Below are 15,315 nucleotides of genomic sequence, written 5' to 3'. Positions count from 1 at the left end.
GATACCCAATTCATATAATTCAAAGACTGTTTAGGGACCCCAGTGTGCAGAAATATTCAAACACACCACTTTAGTATAGGCGAAAATAACACATTTATACTGTATGCAAATGTTTTTTTTATGCCTAAAACTGCATGTGATTATCATAAAGTGGGCATGTCTGTAAAGGGGAGACTCGTGGGTACCCATAGAACCCATTTTCATTCACATATCTTGAGGTCAGAGGTCAAGGGACCCCTTTGAAAATGGCCATGCCAGTTTTTCCTTGCCAAAATTAAGCCCAAATTTGGAGCGTTATTTAGCCTCCTACATATCATATCTGTATCTTCATTCTGGCTCTGAAACTGCCTCTGAAAGACAGTAAAACGTGTCTCAGAGGGTTAAAGAAAGTGCCCAAATCCGACACTATTTGATAATTGACGTTATAAAGAAGTTCTGTGGTCAGTTTCTCCAAAACCGAAACAGAAGCTGATAACGCCAAATTAGTTTTCTAACCACATATTAACGTTTCCTGTTACAACAAGAAAGGTTTATTCTTACTGTATGACAAGATCAGTTGGTAAGTTGTAATAAGAGAAACATGTTAAAAAATATTGTGGAAATACAATTTTAATGTTGTGATATCGAGAACTCGAGTTTCCCCTCCAGCAGAGTTTAACAGTCAATGTGTTTTTGTCCACAGCACGGTGGGAGGAGACACGGAGAGGGTGAACCTGCTGCTGAGACAGTACATGTGTCCATCCGTCTACAACAACTGGCCGACCGACCTGTAGAAGACCAAACAAAAAAAAGCTGATGTTAGAAGGACAAACATGTTACTGATGTTCTTTATATGCATCTGTAATCATATTTAATATGGAAACACAGATATCTTTGTTATTAAAATAAGTTTTATGAAGTACTTTATGTGTTCAGTGTGTTTGGTAACTGTGTGGAGCGTTTCACATTTCAGTCATCCAGGTCTTCGTATCTAGAAGTGCTGAGTCAAGACAAACTGGACTTGCTCAAGCAAGTTCTTTGTAAGATCCCGAATTGTAACCCCCTTATTCCATAAATTCACATCTTTTTCCCCAGTACCGACATATATATATTGTACGACGGAGTATAAGGGCCACATTGAGGTAAAAAGAAATCTGAGATTTTGAGAAAAAAGTCATAACTTTATGAGAAAAAAAGTTATTTCCTCTTCCTCAAAAGAGGCAATTCCCCCATCAGGTCCGTGTGGTTTTCTTTCTTCGGAATAAACGCAGTTTCTTGCACAATCATTTTAAGATCCTGATACGTATGATAATGTGGTGCTGATGTGCCAAAAGATTAAGTATTTTGTTATTTGTGAAACCTAAACTAAAGTATAACTTCACAAGATGCTCCACGTTCCTCATTTTCACAAGGGCGGCACGTTGCTTGATTTCCCCTCTAAAATAACACGACCAATTACTACTTTATAATATTATGATTTTATTCTCATAATAATACAACTTTTTTTCTCGGAAATTTCTGACTTTATTCTCATAATATTATGACTTTATTCTCGAAATCTCAGATATTTTTTTTTCCTCAATGTGGCCCTAATACTCTGTCGTAGTATTGGTACATCCTAGGGCTGTCAAAGTTAACACGATAACAATGCGTTAATGCAAATTTGTTTTAACGCCACTAATTTCATTAACGCAAGCTATCATTTGGAGGTTGTCATGGCCATTTTCAAAGGGGTCCCTTGACCTCTGACCTCAAGATATCTGAATATTTTATCCCCGATTTGAAGAATTTTATATACCTGGGAAGATTTTTCATCACAGGATGAAGTTAGAATTAGGGCTGTCAGTTGATTAAAATATTTAATCGTGGTTAATCGCAAATTAATCAAAATTTGTATCTGTTCAAAATGTACCTTAAAGGGAGATTTGTCAAGTATTTAATACTCTTATCAACATGGGAGTGGACAAATATGCTGCTTTATGCAAATGTATGTATATATTTATTATAGGAAATCAATTAACAACACAAAACAATGACAAATATTGTCCAGAAACCCTCACAGGTACTGCATTTAGCATAAAATATATGCTCAAATCATAACATGGCATCTGCAGCCCAACACACAACAACAGCTGTCAGTGTGTCAGTGTGCTGACTTGACTATGACTTGCCCCAAACTGCATGTGATTATCATAAAGTGGGCATGTCTGTAAAGGGGAGACTCGTGGGTACCCAAAAAAAACATTTTCATTCATATATCTTGAGGTCAGAGGTCAAGGGACCCCTTTGAAAATGGCCATGATTTTCCTCGCCAAAATTTAGCGTAATTTTGGGGCGTTATTTAGCCTCCTTCACAACAAGCTAGTATGACATGGTTGGTAACAATGGATTCCTTAAGTTTTTAGTAACTATGACACATGAACCGTAGATGAAGGGAGAGTGGAGAAAAGCATCATGCTTATATGTAGATATTAGTTGATAGAAAACTGAATCAAGTAATCATTAATTCTCTGCGTGATTCTTTACCGTGATGTGCCTCATGTCAAACCAATCAAGTAAAAGTCAATTTGTCACAAAAGATTTTATGACTTCCCAGCACAAACAGACGTGTTGTATGTTTTTATTACGGGGAAAAGTCCACTGCAGCCATAAAGCCGAGCAGATAAGCCGAGGACAGAGTATCAGTTCAGACAAGACGGACGGAGACATGGACGGGATTCATCCACACTTCACTGCGAGGACGTTCTTCAGCTTTCTATTTCTGATTCTGCTTCAAACGACCACCGCAAACAGTGAGTACTGACAATAACAGCGTGCTGACATGTTACATGTGGTACAGACAGACCAGTTCTAACTGGACTCACAATGTGTGAATTTAGAGACATAATATACGTGGAGTAAACCCAGAAGGACCTCAGGTGACTGAAACAGACGGAAGTTTGACATTGAAACAGCGAGGTGGAAAGTATGCGTGTGTCGGCCAGAGAAGTGAAGGGTGGAGACATTTACAATAAGTGCTGACGTTCAATTTAGGATTTTAAAGTATGTTTATCAATTTTATCAGCCTGTTGCAAAACTTCAGCTGCACATTATATCACGTTCCAACACAGTCTCACTGCAGTTTGTGAAATAGTCACGGAATTTAATCTATTTTATTTGTACATAGAAATGAATTTCCCTTTTTTTTCATGACGCTTAGAACGACTTTCAACAACGTATTGTTTGTGCTTTTTCCTACGAATGTCCATCAACACATGACCCGTGTGTCAATTTCCACTCCAGTCTTTTCAAAATATGACTACCTAGTTAGTTTAAGGAAAAGTTCGACTTTGTTAGGCTTAGGCAACAAAAATGCTTAGTTAGGTTTAGGAAAAGATCGTGGTTGTGGGTTAAAATAACATTGAAAGTGCCAAAACTTAAGTACAGAAGTTATGTGACAAATAAATCAACTTTGACTTTGGGTTTCACACGAGACACAAACGGCGGTCTCCTGGGTGAAAGTCCTGTGTTTTTTGAGAGAAAACTTCCATTTTGGAGAAATTAACACCTGAACAGTTACAAGTCTCTGTTACAAACAAACAGGTTTTGTCAGCAGTAATTCCCATTTCAAGTGAACACAGCATTAAATCACGAATGTGCCAACTCTACTGTGAAGGGTAGAAGTAACAAAAAAATAATGAGGTGATAAAAATGGATGTGATATGAAAAATGGTGTGATAAATTATCAATTGATTTGATTTAATTTAAAGCTGATAACAGAGCCATGTTTCATCATTTTCACGATCTTATATTCATCACTCACAAAACAAAATTGACATTTATCGTTTTGGGAAAGTGGCCTCAAGGGTGGAAGTAACAAAACATAACTGAAGAAAAGGGAAGTGATGAAAATGTGTGTGAATTGAAAAATAGAGCGATAAATTCTCAATTGATTTGATAAACTTGATTTTATTTGAAACAGTGTTGATCTGATAATCAAGTGTCGACCATTCGTCATTCACCACACCCAGCTGACATTTATCGTTTACAGCACGCAATTTGTGTTACTTCCACCCTATCAAAGAAAAAAAGAAAAAATGCCACGCCCACTCAGCGAACCGCTATACTCTCGTCTTTGTGCAGACAGTCGCCTGCTCTGTCGTCAGTGAGCGTGGGTTTTGATTGACATTTTGGGAGGATGTAACAAATATTGCGTGCAGTAAACGATAAATGTCAATTGGGTGTTGTGAATGATTGTCGACAGCTGATTATCAGATTAACACTGTTTCAAACAAGGCAAAAGTGAGCATGGCTCACATAACCCCGCTCACTGCTTGACCCCCTTCTGGAAATAATGGAACGAGTTCTATGGATGAAATTAAATTAAAGTGGAAAAAATCACAGTTTTTGGCCGAAATTTTGGGCACCCTGGACTTCTAACCTCCAAAAGGCACAACTTGACCACACTGTCAACCATCAAACCAAATGTGAAGTTCCTGAGTGAAATATTTTTCGAGTTGTTCTCCGGAAACAAAATTGAAGTTGAAAAAAATCTATATTTTTGGCTTCTGAGTTCTGCTCCGGAAACGAAAGTGTGACACGCGAACGGACAGACGGACGGACACGCGGAGCGCTATATACCCCCCGACTACGTTATCGCGGGGGTATCATAAAATGTCAATCAAGTCTATCAAATCAACTGAAAATGTATCACTCTTTTTTAATTCACATTCATTTTCATCACTGCCATTATTAATTCATAAGCATTTTCAACACTTCCCTTTTCTTCAGTTATTTTTTGTTACTTCCACCCTTGAGGCCATAAATGGCAGTTTTGTGTTGTGAATGACGAATGGTGAATGTAAAATGGGTAAAATGATGAAACATGGCTCTGTTTTTATCATAATCACTTGATAATTTATGGCTCCATTTTTCAATTCACATGCATCTTCATCACCTCCATTTTTATCAATTCATTTTTGCTACTTCCACCCCTCATACTCTACAACTTAGTTGTAATGTTACTGTATAAGGTGCGACCAGTTTTTACTAAGTTATAGTGTTAGTCCTCCACTCGGTCAAACTAACACTATGTTTGAACTTAAACAAGTATTTATGATGATATTTTAGTGCATGCTGGGTCTGGACCTCTACATGTATACAACTTTTAAGTTTTTCATGTTTTCCAGCTAGCACTCCGATCCTTTGTACTGGACACACAGAGATGAAACTGATATCCATTTTCTTCTTCTCTCCCAACAGTATGTTCTGCTCCTCAAATTGTGAGTTTTCAAGAAAACAACGCGGTGGGTGATGTCGTGCAGACGATCACTGTCAAACCAGGGGTGACCCTCGATTTCAAACCTCCTCCTGCTAACCCCGACAACCCGTTTAGCCTCTTAGGGAACAACCTGATAGCTGAGAGGGTGCTGGACTATGAGGTATGTGGGTCATGACTAATGGTGTCAACCAGATCCAAACCCATGTCTCAGTTTAGATACTAGTCTGTGCAAAATACCTGACTGTTGAGCATAAAGTTTGTTTTGTTTGCAGACTGATAATACTCATACAGTCGATATCACCTGCACTGAAACAGCCACAAACCTTGAGGTAAAACTGTCTTCATCCACTAAACATGTTAAACTGACATGCATTTAAACCGTACTGATTTTAACTTTTAATGTTTCACTTTATGGTGTATTCAAACTGTTAAAATGATGATTAATAATTCACTGGATGAATGAGTGTGATGTTGTCCCACAATGAAACACTCAACATAAATCAGAGAGAACGCACTTATGCACTCAAAGTAGTAAGTGTGAGCACAGAAGTACGCGGATTGGAACACACTCTTTGTGTCTTTGATCTATTTCATTTTCTTAATATCTTAGTCACATATTAGGCCTATTAGTTGTACTAAGCATGCAATAATAATTGTAAACAATAATATAAAATCAATAACAACATAAGTAGTTTAAACAAGGTTTGTGTCTCTTTGTTTCCAGTTGGGCCTCTCCATTGTTGTGGTTGTGACCAATGTAAATGATAACCCTCCAGTCTTTGATCTGAACCTCTACCGTGTCGATGCCAATGAGGTAAGAGTCTGATAAATACCTTTAAATACACAGGAACTATTGTTCATCACTGTACTTGTTTATTTATTTTTTTGCTTTACAGACCTGATCGGGTTAATTAGGTCTATTGATGATGCAAGTGTCAGAGACTTTTCAGAATAAATCATTGTTGTGGCTGCTATACTATGTAAAACTGTGTTTCATGTTAATATTTCATCACACTGACTGATTTTTGTCCCAGATGTCTCCTGTTGACATGAGCGTGGGCCGCTTCCCTGCCACAGACTTGGACTCTCCAACACTCTACTACACACTGACGTCTGAATCTGTAAGACCTCGTATTTATTTTTATTTTATCTCTCAGTAGGTCCAACATTTAGATAAAACCTCTTATTGTTTTCTTTCCCAGAGTCAGATGAGATATTAGTTTAACCTCCAGTACAGAGATGGGACCAGGACGTGTTTAGCCTAGCCTAGCAGGGGGTAAACTGCTAGCTCAAGAGGCAGATCTAAAGAGTTTTTATTGTCCTGTTTGATTTCTGCAGGACGGCTTTAAACTGAGGTCACCTATCAACCCGGTTCTCCTCGTCAAGACGCCTCTCGACTACGAGAGAGTCAAAACTGTCCAACTGATATTATCCGTTCAGGTGAGTGCTGCTCACTGCTGGTTCTGAACACTGATTTCCTTTTTCGGACTCAATGAAATCAAAGCAATTCAAATGAGCTCCACCTTTAACAGCTGCAAAATTAAGATGTTGAAGAAATGAAATATCCCAAAAATATTAGTAAAATATTAGTAAAATATACAAAAAATATTAGCAAAATTTGCCTAAAATATTAGTAAAATATCCCCAGAATATTAGTAAAATATTTCCCCAAAATATTAGTAAAATAGCAGAAAAATATTAGCAAAGCACCAGACAAAGATTTGTAAAATATCCAAAATAATATCAGTAAAATATATTAAAAAATCTGTAAAATATCCAAAATAATATCAATAAATATATTAAAAAATCTGTAAAATATCCAAAATAATATAAGTAAAATATATTAAAATATCTGTAAAATATCCAAAATAATATTAGTAAAAAATCCCCAAAATAGTAGTAAAATATTCAAAAAACATTATTAAAGTATCCACAAAAATATTTGTAAAATATCCCAAAAATATTGATGAATTATCAGACAAACATTCATAAAATATCCAAAAATAAATTAAAAATAGCTCCATATTTACAAGTTGTAACATTAAGATGATGAACCCATTAATGCATCACTAATTATAATATAATTATATTATATATATTATTCTGCATAGTAATTACTTCTACTTTTGGTACTTTAAGTTTATTTTGATGCTAATACTTTTGTACTTTTACTTAGGTAAGATTTTGAATGCAGGACTTTACTTGTAAGAGAGTATTTCTACATGTGGTATTGTTGCTTTTACTGAAGTACAAGACGTGAGTATTTTCAGACATCTGCCGACTGTAGCTACTTTGCACTGAAATAATCAGATTATCATTTCTTGTTTTTTTTTTTAAAGGACACACCATTGACACCGGCCAATAGCAGGGTTTCATACAGTGCCACCACCACCATCGTGGTCACCATTTTAGACGTTGACAACAGGCCGCCGTGGTTCCAGCCCTGCAGCAGGCATGAGATCGGGGGGGCTGTGGTCTGCCAGAGCGCCGGCTACACCGGCAGGGTCGTCTTAAACGAACAAGAGGTGCGTCACTTTATCTGGAAAACCATGCAGCTTTTTGACTGCAGTACAAATGTGTTATTTTCGCCTTTTCTAAAATAGTGTATCTGAATATTTCTGCATACTGAGGTCCCTAAACAGTCTTGAATTACATGCGTTGTGTATCACTTTAAAGCTGATATCTTGTGGATCCAATGAGCCCAACTGTATTCATGTGTGATGATGTTAGTCCCCATAGGAGCCATTTCATTGAAGTTAGACCATTTTTTTAAACTTGACCTCACTGTATAAAATGACCTGTGTTGACCTCATCACAGCCTCATGAAACTTTGCAGCCACAAACTAGAGACCTAGAGAATTCAGAGGATGGATGGCTTTAGATTGACAATAAGGGGGTTTCTGAGCAGTTTACACAACGGAAGTGCTCGCCATCCAAACCTTGCATGGCTTTTTCTATGATGTTCCTCAAGGTCTTGGTGTCTTAATGTGGTATTTTGCAGGGATTATTGATCATGTTTATCAGTTCTCGAGTGATAAAAAATTATTACATTTATCACTAAATCTGTGTAAAAAATTACTCAAACAACTTAACACACAGTGCTGAGCTGCATCTCAAATTAATCTTCAGGTTCCCAGCTTTCAGATGATGTACACCACTTCTTTGTGACACCTACTGCTGACCTGCTACCTTCCCCTAAAGACCCCCTGTAGCCCCCTAAAAAAAAAAAAAAAAAACGGGTCTATTATGGGTCTCAGAGAGTTAAAGCTGAAGTAGGCGAGATTGGAGCAAATATGATTAAAAAAAGTTATTTTTATAAAACAGTCAATATATTATGACAGTAGTGCGTGAAACAGGTAACCTGAAAAAAAAATCATGTTCCTCTGTGTCCTCCGATGCTCCTAACGGCATCTGCAAGATTTCATAGACCAGAGGAAAACAAGCAGTCAGAGCTGATCTGAGGTCTGCCGTCCATCTGCTATCTATGAGAGCCGGCTCCCAATCACTCGCGAACTCCGACCAAACGGTCAAACTAGGCAGCGCTGATCAAATATGAATCAATATTATGTTACGTTAATGCCTATTTCTCACCTCAAATGTTTCCAGAAACATCTTGTAGTGTACTGTTTAGCTGTAAAATGAGAAAGTTCGTGACCCGGCAGCTATGTTGAGATCAGTTGGGGAAATACCAAGCACCGCCCACCAGCCGGAGCACAGCCAATAGGAACGCTCTCTCTCTCTGAAATGACCTGTGATTGGCCAAAGTAGATAGTAGATTTTTTAAAGCCTGAAAACTTAGCCATGAGGAGATGCAGAAGTCTAGTTGTCTCTCACAACACTTGAATCACAATATGCTGAAAGGTTATTATGGAGTTTTTGCCCAATGATGCCACAAATATACTGCCTATACTATATCAGAGTGTTTTCTCCTCTGCAGATCGGAGTGTTACCTCTGGAACCAGGACCACTGCACGCCATCGACGGAGACTCAGGGATAGATGAGAAAATGACGTACTCGTTCCTGAACGGTAAGTAACAGCGGTTTGTTCTTCAGCCTGGCGTCTACATTCACAGATATAAGTTGATGATGATTGGCAGCTCCAATCAGCTCAGTCTGTCTGTGTTTTAGGAAATGCTGACGGTCTGTTTGAGATCAACGCGAACACGGGGAACATCACAATGCTGAAGCCGGCCGATGTGCTCGGGACGATCAGTCTGACAGTTCTGGTAAAGACAAAACGTTCAAATGACGCTGTCTTCAAACAAAAAACTAAATTTAACCTCGACGCCTAGAATTTGTTATTTATTGAAAGATTTGCTGAGTTTGGTTGGTGGGTAGTCAGAATTGGTTGGGTGGAGTTGTACTGTTGTAATTCTAAAATCCTGGTTAAGGTCCTGCTGTTTTTCTCTCCCAGGCTGCTCAGGAGATAAACAGTTATCAGTTTGCCACCACCACCGTCACAGTCAGTGTTCAGGTGAAGAGTCTCCACCATCCACAGTTTCAGAAGTCTCAGTACGAAGGCGTCATCACCGCAGTGGGCATGATGGCGATGGACCCGAAGAACATGGATGAGCCGCTGCAGATCCTTGCCACGGATGATGACTACGCTGCCACTGGGGTAAAACACTGATTCCAACACTAATACTGTGCACTTCTAGTGAATCAAAGTGTGTTTCCACCCACCTGTTTTATATGCATTTTCAATTTGTGCATTGTTACGGCCTCTCAAACAAACAAAGGCTCTGGAGAGACTGAAGCATATGAAAGGACGCCATGAGACAGTTATGTGAAAAGAAAACCATCAATTTATTATAAATCAGGACAAAAATAACTATCATTTCACTATTTATTTCTCAAATATTTAATACTCTTATCAACATGAGAGTGGACAAATATGCTGCTTTATGCAAATGTATGTATATATTCATTATTGTAAATCAATTAACAACACAAAACTATGACAGATATTGTCCAGAAACCCTCACAGGTACTGCATTCAGCATAAAAAATATGCTCAAATCATAATCCTTCTAGACAAGCTAGTATGACATGGTTGGTACCAATCGATTCTTTAGGTTTTCTAGTTTCATATGATGCCAGTATCTTCACTCTAGTTTTAAAACTGAGTCTGCCACATTCTAAAAATCATAAGTTGCGTTTATGCGTTAAAGAAATTAGTGGCGTTAAGACAAATTTGCGTTTTGACAGCCCTAAAAAAGCACGTACCAGACTACTTTGCATTAACAGTGCAGTGTTTTTGGCAAACTCTCTTAACTTCAGCTAATTCTGCTGGCTAATGCAACTTCATTGTGAACTAAAAGTGGTGGGTTACTGTTTAACTGAATATTCCTCATATCAGTTTTGAGTGTTTGAGGACTGTGGATATCTTTTGGGAGTTTTCGGTCTACTTGATCTGCAGCACTAACCTTTTAATTTCTGTTTGAACAGGGTATAAATCCCCTCATCACTTACTACGTGAATGGGAGCAGTGATTTCTCCGTCGTTGGCAGCTATTTATTCATGACAAAGGATCTCCCAGAGGGCACATTATCTCTGCAAGTGAGTTTACAAATCTAGTAAAACCTAAAGTGACTGATTGATAGGTCATTTTCTATTAAGTAATTAACTTAAACTTCGTACTTCCAGGTGGTGGCAACAGACGAATCTAACGAAGAATCAGCTACGGCTCAGCTCTCCGTGGAGGTGGCTTCAGGTAGGAAGAAATCCTTCTCAGAGGGCTCTACTAAATGTTGAAAATTAGACAACAAAACCGCTCAGGCTCTGCTTCAGGCTCAATGCAGCGTTATGCTTCAATGTTGTGCATGACCGTCAAATACATGCATGAGTGCTAGATTCACGAGCTTGTAGCTTTGTAACATGCAAACTGCAATGTTCAAATTAGCTGCTGATCACTCCAGACCAAAAGATCCTTTCATTTTTAATACATTTTGTCCACAATTTGCCCGTTTCCACCACAGTACTTTTCCAGGAACCTTTTCATGAATTCAGCAAATTTACCGGCATTTCCACCAGAGGAACCAGGGTGTAAATTTAGTACCTGGGAAGCCTCATTCGGTCTGTCTCATCAATTGCTTGGGAAAAAGAGGTTGATTCTTCATTTCTACTGCGTTTAGTTCTGTTTTTGAATTGTGTCACGTATCCACTGTGGCACAGTCCTGTGGTTGGTCTGCTCTCATGTCACCAAAAAACACAACAGAGTTCACCTCGATGTGGTCAAAGACCTTTTCGTGCAGTCTTAGTGCAGTTTTTTTGGAACACAGTGTTTGATTGGCAGTACTCTCGTCAGTTTAGTTTAGGTTTGGAAGCTCTTTTAGGGTTCAGACTGAACAGAAAGGGAATTTCAGAGGCGCCGCAGTCGTGTAAAGAAGCAAACGTATGTGACCCGAAGCTAGTTTGCAAGCAGACGTGGAGACGCATGAGTTAAACATCTTTCAAGAACTGAAGCTTTATGATTCCACTTCCTGAACATAAACGTGCAGACAAGACAAGAAAATAGAAAAACTGGGCCTCATTTATCAACCGTTTGGATACAAAGTTTTTGTGCTGAATGCTGACGTTTCCACATAGAGGATGTCATTTATCAGTCCTGAGAATGTGCACTCCTGACCATGCATATGCAGAAACCCTGGTGGTAGAAAAGGAGCATGATAGGGCGCTATAGGATTGCTGAAGGGCCGTTGGATGAGGTGTACTTCCCTCATCCTGTGTCACTTATTTCTTTATTGTGGGCTGCAATTATTTTTTTGAGAATTGCTTTAAAGTTTAACCATATCTCTTTAATGTCTGCTACAGTTCTAACTTACGGTGAAATGGCATTTATTTCATTCAATACATGCAGCCAAGCCATATCCTTTCTTCTCTGTGACAGTCCTTCCATTTTCTACACAGTTTGATAAACAAAGCCTGAGCTTCCACCAAACAAAACACAAACACAGGAACTCTGTTGGCTAGCTAGAACACATGTTGGTACCATTGGGTTGATTGGCTGTTTGTGGCTAATAAAAAAAAAAAATCAAGTCAAGTTTGTGCAAATAGACGAAGGTGAAAATTCTCTTTGCAACCAGTCTGAAGCACCTTTTAGGTTCGTAGAAAACCTGGACACGAGGTGAAACCATTAAGCTTCAAAGTGTGCTCTCCTCCCAGGTCTCACCACCACCAGTTTGCCTCTGAGCACTACAGGCAGTATAGACACAACGCCCTTAGGGGAATCCACCACCAACGGCAAGACCACAGAAGATATTGTGTCTACCACCAACCCCACTACATCAACTGACAGCAGCCTCTCAACTACCACCCCTGGCATGACCACTGAAAGCATCATTTCCACCACTAATCCCAGTATGACCAGTGAAGGCAGCGTTTCCACTACTAAACCCAGTGTGACCAGTGAAGGCAGCATTTCCACCACTAATCCCAGTATGACCAGTGAAGGCAGCATTTCCACTACTAAACCCAGTTTGACCAGTGAAGGCAGCATTTCCACCACTAATCCCAGTTTGACCAGTGATGGCACAGCTCACCCTCACACAGGTAGTCACATTTTTCTCTCAATACCTTCAGTCGTATCAAATATTTTCCCGTTGAGGGAAATTAAGCTGCATGTAAGGTGAGAGCGATTCTCACATGGTTAACAAAAAAAGTGGCAACCAAACCAGAAGACACAAGAGTCCACTTCTGAGTTCCTGTAATGGTAGGGTTCAAAATGTGTTCAAGAGCTGCCTATTTTGACAAGAAAAGGAGTCTTGTTGTTAACATGCAAAGCGACCAACCACAGAGCTCTGCTTTGTTGTGCAATGACAGCAGTCAGGTCTGAAAAAGTGCTATCAGGTTTAAACAGAATTACCTGAAACTCATCCTCCAGCTCAATGCTAAACTAGTGATAATGAACATTACAAAAGAACAAAAGCTCCAACATACACCGATCAGCCATAACATTAGGACAGCATGGACACCCTGACCGGTCTGCGGCTACGAAGCCCCATACGCAACAAACTGCGATGCACTGTGTGTTCTGACACCTTTCTATCGGAACCAGCATTAACTTTTTCAGCAATTTGTGCTACAATAGCTCTTCTATTATGCTCTGACCCAGTCGTCTAGCCATCAAAATTTGGCCCTTGTCAAAGTCACTCACATCCTTACCTTAAAAAGACTTAAAAAGTCATAGTATAGTATGTCACAAATATATTATAGTGTAGTATGTCATAAAAATATATCCAAAAATGTCATAGTATAGCAGGCATAAAAATGTGTCATATAATTGTATGTCATAACAATGTCATAGTATAGTAGGACTCAAGTATTTAGACGGTAGTCACGTTTAAGACTGACCATCATGTTGGTGTCAGAGTTAGCTGTTTTTAGTGACACCTGTATTTACTGACTTTTTTTTCTTTAGTGATCGTACCGTCAGGTGGCTATGGGCTGGTGGACATGGCAGTGCTCGGTGCAACCCTGGGTGTCCTGCTGTTAATCTGTCTGGTGGTCATCGGGGTGCTCGCCTTTTGCATTCGGAGGGGGAACGCCGACTGGAGAAAGATCTACGAAGCCAGCATGTTCCAAAGCTCTGTAAGTTCAAAATTGGTTGTTAAAGTGCAGAGTAAGGGCAAGTACACTGAGTAGAGAAACGTTTTCCAACCATCCAGACTCATCCCTGTCTCTGATTTAAGATTACTGTATACCACTTCACTAAAGTGACAAACATGCAGACGTGTTAACACATCTAGCTTTTTAGAAACTGTCCGTCCATCCAACACTTTGGCTCAGAGACAGATATCCCTAAAACTACCGGTCAGATTTCCATTAGAGTTGTGGTGGTTTATTCATGGCTCCCAGAGAATGAGTCCTGCTTTTGGTCATCAGCCTTTCCTAGGACCATCTTTAGGACACAATTTCCATTTGTGCTCATAACTGAATGTGTTGTCCTTCCACAGCTGGCTCAAGGCAGTCAGAAGGAGGGCATTCAGTACACCAATGAGGCCTTTCAAAACGATGACGATGGAGGCAGCACTGTCTCCGGCGGTCCAGTGGGGGGAAGCGTAATGGCTGGCAGAGCGGCAGTGGACTTGCCGCTCAATAAGGTCATCGCCCAGTCTTTGGGGCCGCTGCATGCCCTCCTGCATGACGACACCAGCTTGGCGGGGTCAGACAAGGCCGACAACGAGAAGGAGGTGAAACCCATCCTGACCAAGGAGAGACGAATGGACGAGGGGTACAAGTCAGTCTGGTTTAAGGAGGACATCGACCCCGACGCAAAGGAGGAGGTGGTCATAATCCCAGACAGCAGAGAGGACGACAGCGAGGAGGAAGACGAGGAACCGTCATCCAGCGGCAGAGAGGATGACGAAGACGACAACCCGCGGATAAAAACCCAGAAGGTCGTCTTTAATGATGCAGATCTGGACAGTGGACTCGGGGTGAAAATGGAGGATCCAGCTGAGGACTCAGAGGGTGACGAAGTGTTGACCGTTGATCTGTGAAAGGCGTCAACGGGTAAGACGAGTACATAGCGGGAACCACCCCTCATAAAATCTAATGGCAATGCATCAGCAGTCTTTATAACACTCTGCCTTATCAGTCCATTACAGAGGCCCAGTGGCACAGAACCAGCACTGAACACACCTCATGGAAAGATTTTTAAAAAACGTCAAGTAGTAATGAATCTAATTCATTAGCCTCGCCCTGTGTGTGAAGTTAATTGAACCTTTTAAAGCTTTTATTCTTGATGTAAATGAGGGATGCTCATTTTTAAAAATGTTCTTAACTGATAACCGACCCTCGTTAACCGATTATTAACCGTTAACCGACAAGATTTGTGCCTCCTACCAGCTGCAGGAGCACAACAGATATTCGTTGATATCTATATTAGGCTCCGCCTCTTAAGGTGGGCTGTTAAGATGGACCGGCTTTTCTCCTTAAAGAGACGAGCCGCTCCTCTGAGCCGCTCAGCTTTTGAGTTCATTATTAACATTTCTTTTAACCGTTTTAACCGATAGCGTTAATCGGTTAAAATGCTTAATGTCGGTTAACGGTTAAACGGTTAATTATGGACATC

General features: G+C 39.8%; 1 protein-coding gene across 1 annotated transcript; it reads left to right on the top strand.

Annotated features, from left to right (window-relative positions):
- Positions 1–2,686: 2,686 nt before the first annotated feature.
- Positions 2,687–14,740, top strand: cdhr5b (cadherin-related family member 5b). The gene is made up of 14 exons (XM_037766937.1): positions 2,687–2,771; positions 5,221–5,399; positions 5,964–6,053; positions 6,274–6,360; positions 6,578–6,679; positions 7,579–7,764; positions 9,177–9,267; positions 9,369–9,466; positions 9,655–9,858; positions 10,689–10,799; positions 10,887–10,953; positions 12,405–12,791; positions 13,660–13,829; positions 14,195–14,740. Exons 1-14 carry the CDS (start codon positions 2,687–2,689, stop codon positions 14,738–14,740), a joined length of 2,403 nt encoding a protein of 800 aa, XP_037622865.1.
- The last annotated feature ends 575 nt before the right edge of the window (positions 14,741–15,315 follow it).

The sequence above is a fragment of the Sebastes umbrosus genome, chromosome 4 (genome assembly GCF_015220745.1).
Source record: "Sebastes umbrosus isolate fSebUmb1 chromosome 4, fSebUmb1.pri, whole genome shotgun sequence".
In the NCBI taxonomy this organism is placed as follows: domain Eukaryota; kingdom Metazoa; phylum Chordata; class Actinopteri; order Perciformes; family Sebastidae; genus Sebastes; species Sebastes umbrosus.
This window is presented reverse-complemented; position numbering and strand designations above follow the sequence as displayed.

Coding starts and splice junctions, on each gene's coding strand:
- cdhr5b (XM_037766937.1), top strand. CDS start 2,687: ATGGACGGGATTCATCCACACTTCACTGCGAGGACGTTCTTCAGCTTT. Junction 2,772..5,220: donor TCAAACGACCACCGCAAACA/GTGAGTACTGAC, acceptor CTCTCCCAACAG/TATGTTCTGCTCCTCAAATT. Junction 12,792..13,659: donor CACAGCTCACCCTCACACAG/GTAGTCACATTT, acceptor TTTTTTCTTTAG/TGATCGTACCGTCAGGTGGC.